The sequence below is a fragment of the Polypterus senegalus genome, chromosome 3 (genome assembly GCF_016835505.1).
Source record: "Polypterus senegalus isolate Bchr_013 chromosome 3, ASM1683550v1, whole genome shotgun sequence".
In the NCBI taxonomy this organism is placed as follows: Eukaryota; Metazoa; Chordata; class Cladistia; order Polypteriformes; family Polypteridae; genus Polypterus; species Polypterus senegalus.
Genome location: NC_053156.1, coordinates 216,150,280 through 216,157,143, shown reverse-complemented (window position 1 = coordinate 216,157,143; position 6,864 = coordinate 216,150,280). Strand labels below are relative to the sequence as shown.

The window sequence follows — 6,864 nt, the reverse complement described above, 5'->3', positions numbered from 1 at the left end:
AGGAACTTTTATTGTTTGACGCACTCACAGAAGTCGCTCCTGGGCAGGGGATTCGCAATGGACCAGAAGGATGCGCACCCCATGTGATCTACATTCGAGCTTCTAATTGGCTGAGGCTGTTCTGATCGGTTGTGAATCCCCTGCTCAAACGAACGCGTGATTGTCTACTGTTGACTACGTTATGACAGGCGGTATTGGTTTGTTCTTCGAAAAAAAACGTTGGTGACTAAACAAACACAAGATGATATTAAATTCAATTTATATAGGTAAATTTATTAGAAAGGCGTAGGTTATTGGGAATAGGCGTCATACTTGACGAGTATAAGCGTTTTCGTTTGAAAACCCCATATAGGACCGCCTATTCCCAATAACTTACGCCTTTCTAACGTTGATGGTACGGTTGTGCTCCTTCTCGATATAACTTACGGTAAATTTATTTATAAATTTTGTTATTTCTTTTCCCAGAAATGGAAAGAAAACGTAAATATATTGAAGAATATCTGAAATATGGCTTTACTAACTTGATTAGTAATGGAATAGAGAAGCCACAATGCGTATTGTGCAAAGTTGTTCTCAGTAATAAATCTATGAAACCTTCAAAACTCAAACGTCACTTAGAGACAGCGCATTCAGAATACACTAAAAAGGATTTGGAGTTCTTTCGTCGGCATGAAACTAGTTGCAAAAGACAGAGACTTGATCGAGCAGGAAGTTTTCAGCAATCAAACAAAGTATTAATTCAAGTATCATATGAAGTCGCATTAGAAATCGCCAAGCAAAAAAAAAACTCACACAATTGGAGAAAAACTTAGCAAACCTTGCATGTTGAAGATGGTGAAATTAGTCCTTGGGGATTCCAGTGAAGCAAAGATGCAACGAATATCTCTTTCTAATAATACTATTCAGCGTATAACAGATATGTCCGAAGACGTCAAAGAGCAGATTCTGAATGAAATCAAGGCTTCACCATTGTTTTCTTTCCAAGTTGATGAATCAACAGATATCAGCTCGTGTGCTCAGTTGCTTGTCTTCGTGAAATATATTCATTCAGATGATATTAAAGAAGAGTTCCTATTTTGTAGTGGACTTGAAAGTACAACAAAAAGTGAAGACATTATGGAGAAGATTAATGCGTTTTTTGAGACTGGAGGATTAAAGTGGGAAAATGTCTGTGGAGTTTGTACGGATGGCGCACCATCTATGCTTGGGTCAAAATCAGGCTTTCAGAAAAAAGTAAAAGAACTAGCTCCTCAAGCAAAGGGAATCCACTGCATGATTCACCGGTATGCCCGTGCCAGTAAGACTCTTCCAATTCCTTTGCAAGCGGTTCTTGATTCAGTTATAAAAATCGTAAATTACATAAAATCTGGAGCTTTTAATACGCGTCTGTTTAAAGAACTGTGCAAAGACATGGATTCTAATCACGAGGTTCTGTTTTTCTACACTGCAGTACGCTGGTTATCAAAAGGGAATGTTGTGAATCGTTTCTTTGAATTGAAAGATGAAATTAAATTGTTCCTAGATGTACAAGAGAAACATGATCTTTTGGTATACTTTAACGACAAAGCTTGGTTGGAAAGAGTAGCATATTTAGCAGATATATTAGAACAGCAAAATAAGCTTAACCTGAAACTGCAGGGAAAGGAAACAAATATTATCGTATTTCACGAAAATCTCTGTGCATTTTTATCCAAGCTGCAAAACTGGCGAAGGAAAGTAAATATTGGAAATATTGCCATGTTTGAGAAACTCTGCAGTGTGGTAGATGAATCTGGAGGTGAAATAAATAAAAAATTGAAGGAGGAGATTGTCGGGCATCTCGAATCGCTTGAGAAGGAACTGGAGCGTTACTTCCCTAAGCTGAAGGAAGAAGAAACTACATTTACACGTAATCCGTTTTCTGCATCTCTTGATATAACAAACATTCCTAATGAATTACAAGATGAATTCATAGATTTACGGAATGATTCCTCGGCACGTAACTTGTTTAATGAAAAATTGCTCACACAATTCTGGTGTAGTATGTATCATTCATACCCGAATGTGACAATGCTTGCCTTTCGAATTTTAATTCCATTTGTATCGACATATCTCTGCGAGAGTGGATTTTCCACTCTTCTTTGGTTAAAAACGAAAGAAAGAAATCAACTAAATGTTGAGAACGATATGAGATTGGCGTTAACGAATACTCAGCCACGAATTTCGAGATTGGTTGATAAGTTGCAATTTCAACCATCACATTAAAATTTAATTATTAAAATAATGTAATTTAGCTTAATGTATAAAATTATACTAAAATACAATTTTTTTGTGTTTTTTTTCAATTATCGTATTATAAATATCTATTTCAATTGCATGGGGGGTCGCGGGTCATATGGCTATGATAAAAAGGGGTCGCTACAAGAAAAAGGTTGGGAACCACTGCGCTAGAGTATCCTGCCGACTACGCCACTGTGACAGATAGGGGGCGCTCTCGCTCCCTTGAACCCCTGTCCACGACTCCAGACACCAGGTAAAAATCCAATAAGTGACTTTATTAAATTGCCACAGTGCACAAAGCACCCTCTCCTCCACTATATTCATACAAATCACAATAACTATTACAATAAACCAATCCTCCAGCTCCCAGACGCGTTGCCACCCTTCCACCCAGCTCAGCTCGCCGTCTGGCAGCTCTCACAGTGCTTTTATATATCCTGACCCGGAAGTGTTCCAATCCCTAGTCCATTTGACTCTCAATCACTTCCGGGTCAGGTACAAGTCCTTTTCTTCTCACCCTGGAAGCCGTCACTCTTCCTTTGACAAACATCCGGGTTATAGGGCACACATAAGTTTTCGGTCCTCCCTACAGCTCCCTCTTGCGGCCCCTGTGGTATCCAGCAGGGTCTTGTATAAAAACTACATAGTCCATGACTCCCTGCTGGTCTTCGGGGCACTTCCATCTTGCAGGGAGGGCTCCATCTGGCGGCCTGGGGGTATTGGCCAGGATGATAAGCCGGCCAAAGATCACACCTCCTTTTCATTTAAGTTACTTTTATTTTTATATAAAACACTTCCTTTAACAAATCTAAAGCACACAGTGTACATTTTAATCCCATTCATCTTACAAATATAGTAGCATTTAGTTTAACCACAAAATAAAAAACAGTAATACACCACAAAAAATGCTATACAGCACTGCATTTATACTTAGTGGTCATTTTATTAGGTACGCTATCTATAGCCCCATGTAGAATCCCATAAACCGCCTAAATTCCTCAATGCCTGCATTCTATAAAATACTGAAAATACACACTTATGGATTTTAGCCCAGGCTGACTCGATATCATTAAGCAATTCCAGAAGATCTGATGGCCACACCTTCATGTTGTGAATAGTCGCTGGGTATTGAGCAACCACATTCTTCTCGGCTTCATTTGTCTAGCTTTGGTGAACTCAGTCAAACTGTAATTTCATTTTTCTGTGCTTAGTAGTCGTCTGCTGCCATAATTCATTTGCTTCACATCCACTTTCACTTTGTAGATTTGGAAATGTCCTTTTCTACCCCACTGTGATAAAGAGTTGTTAGCTTGAATAAGTGTTTGCATTTTTCAGTGCTTCATTAACAAATCACTCACAGAACTTCATTTATAACACTATTACCTAAAAACTCCAAGGAGGATCTGTTTTTATGTGAAAAACCCAAAGTGTGTCACATCTGATGACTTTTTCAGCATTTTTCAGTTGTACTCTTCATTTATCAATAGTATAGTGGTGCAGTGGTATCGCTTCTGCCTTGCAGTAACTAGACCAAAATTAGCATCCCGGGTCCTCCATGTATGGAGTTTGCATGTTCTCATGAATTTCCTGCCGTTGTCCAAAGACATGCAGGTTAGGTGCATTGCTAAATTGGCACTAGGTTGTGTTTGGTGTGTGTATGCGATGGACTGGCACCGTGTCCAGGGTTTGTTCCTGCTTTGTGCCTCATGCTGGCTGGGATGGGCTTCAGCAGGTTAGAAAATGACTGACTCTTCATTTACATTGCCAAATCGGAGGCAGTCGGTGATGCGGTCCCTGAAGCTGGTCATGTACAACATTTTGTCTTGAACTCTAAGTAATAAGTGCAGTGTAAATCAGTCACGTAACACCATACTCACTGCAAATATATATTTTAATATTTTTTATATGTTTTTGAGTAACACTTTAGTTTAGGTACTGAAACAATGTATCTATTACTCATTAACTTCTAGGTATCAAGACCTTAACAGGCACATCTTTGTGTCTTCCAAACAATTATAAAACATCAGTAGACAGGTTAATTTATCTCTGTGTAGTGTGGCATATTGATATGATGGTAAAAGTACTTGTTAATATGAAAGATTCATGGGGCTTATACCAAATATGTAATATTAAGAAAACTGTGCCTCAAATTAAGCCATCTGTCACATTGTATAAACTCTTTACTGATGCTTTTTAAGTATTACGAAGACATAAAGAAGTCTTTGTTAAATTCTTGTTACATAAAAGTTAATGAGTAATAGATACATTTTTGCAGTATCCAAACTATATTTGTTATACTGCTGATGGGTTAAGGACCTTCTACGGCCCTGTCCAGCTCTCCTAGAGTAACTGCCTGTCTCCTGGAACCTCCTCCATGCCCTTCAGACTGTGCTGGGAGACACAGCAAACCATCTGGCAATGGCACGTATTGATGTGCCATCCTGGAGAAGGTGGACTACCTTTGCAACCTCTGTAGGGTCCAGGTATCACCTCATGCTACCAGTAGTGACACTGACTGTAGCCAAATGCAAAACTAGTGAAAAAACAGTCAGAAAAGATGAGGAGGGAAAAATGTCAGTGGCCTCCACCTGTTAAACCATTCCTGTTTTGGGGGTCATCTCATTGTTGCCCCTCTAGTGCACCTGTTGTTAATTTCATTAACAGCAAAGCAGCTGAAACTGAGTAACAACCCCCTCTGCTATTAAACTGACTAGATCAATATCCCAGAAGTTTCACTGACTTGATGTAGTACTCTGATTCAAAAGTGTTCCTTTAATTTTTATGAGCAGTATACATATATCTATCTATTATATAAAAAAATTTTGGGTGGAGACTACTTGCATGTCACGCCCTACTTACAAACAATTTCTAGGGGACACTTTAACGTCCCGTGAGACAAGGAAGTGAGACAAAAGGACAGCTGCTGTACAGGCTTTAAAATGATTGACGCATAGCGCGACATGCAGATTACGTAGCACCAGCTGCTGTACAGGCTTTTAAATAATCGTAGTGCAGTGCCACATGCAGATCATGCAGCACGGTAGCAGCTAGCAGCTGATCCGTCCACATCTCCTTAACGTGCCTTCTGCCCTCCCCCCTTCCCCCTCTTCACAACGCGAGCGGCAGAGAAGCAAAGTGGCTAGCGTGAAGCGTGCCACCGGGGGTGGGGTTTGTGGGGTGGGCAAGCGAAGTGAGTAAGAGGCACAGTCCTCCAGTATATATATATATATATATATATATATATATATATTGTCAGGGATGCCAGGGGCCATGACCCGGCCGGGACACCATGAGGGACCGGATGTGGGTCTGTGCCCACCCTGGATCACATGGGGGTCGCCTTCCTGGTTGCTTTGGGGGCCACGGGTACAGGGCATGGAAGCTCCACCCTGTAGGGGCTCGTGGTCACCGCCAGGAGATGCCCCAATGCCTTGGGGACCTGTTACCCCAGCACTTCCACCACACCAGGAAGTGCTGGGGGGAAGAATTAGGACGGCACCCGGAGAGCTGCCGGGAGGACAGCCGGCACTTCCGCCACGCTGGGGCGTGGCTAGAGGAGGAATGCCGGGAACACCTGGGGCTCATCCAGGTCCTGTATAAAAGGGGCTGTCTCCCTTCATTCAAGGCTAGAGTCGGGTGGAAGAAGGACGAGGCAAGAGAGGAGAGTGGAGGCGGCCCGAGAAGAAGGCATTTGTGGCCAGGACTGTGTTTGGGGTTTGTGCACTGATTTTGGACTGGGTCTGAGTGACCATTATTGTAAATATTGTAAATAATAAACGTGTGGTGGTGAGTAACAACATGTCCGCCTGTCTGTGTCCGGGTCGGCTCCACAACATATATATATTTTCTTGAACTATTGTCATTTTCCTTCAGAACAAATAAAGTATATCTATCTATCTAAAATGTGATTGTGGCAGCATCATGTTTTGGCAATGTTTCTCAGCAGCAGTGATGACTGGCAGTCTGATACAGGCTGATGGGAAAGTGAGGTATGCACACTGCAGACAGACCCTAGAAGAAAATCTGAAACCTCTGCTAAAAAGCTTAAAGCAGGGAAGAGATTTGTCTTTGAGCAGGACAATAACCATAAGATCACTGCAAAAGCAACTCAAAACAAAAATAACATGTCCTTGAGTTGCCTGTCCATTAGAGTCCTGATCTTAATCCAGCATGCATCTGTGGCAACACCTAAAACCTGCCATCCACTGCTGTCTCCTAATTACCCTGGCACAGTTTTAGAAAGAGTTATGAGGAGGAACGGTCACATCTTGCGCCATCACATTGTGCAAAAGGAACAGAGGCATATCCAGAAAGAATGGAAAAGTTGCAAAAGGTGGCTTAACTGGGTAATAAACGGGAGGAGGAATACTCACAAATTATTAACATGTCAATTTTTGGCATTTCATTTTTTAGTGGTTTTTAATTTTCTTACTTTTATGAGCAGGACTTTGGGGAAAAAGAGTGTTTAAATTAACAAATAAAAATTTCCAGTCTAATTACTCAAAATCCAGGCTGGGTTAGTCTTTTATGCCAAGAAGGACTGAATACTTTTTCAAGGCTCTATATATCTGTATATATATCTCTCTATTATAATAATTAAATCTT

General features: G+C 40.9%; 1 protein-coding gene across 1 annotated transcript; it reads left to right on the top strand.

Moving 5' to 3' along the window:
* Positions 1–831: 831 nt before the first annotated feature.
* On the top strand, positions 832–2,244 carry LOC120526648 (zinc finger BED domain-containing protein 5-like). The gene has a single exon (XM_039749805.1). It carries the CDS (start codon positions 832–834, stop codon positions 2,242–2,244), a length of 1,413 nt encoding a protein of 470 aa, XP_039605739.1.
* The last annotated feature ends 4,620 nt before the right edge of the window (positions 2,245–6,864 follow it).

Excerpts from the sequence above, each read along its gene's own strand:
- LOC120526648 (XM_039749805.1), top strand. The coding sequence starts at position 832 with ATGGTGAAATTAGTCCTTGGGGATTCCAGTGAAGCAAAGATGCAACGA.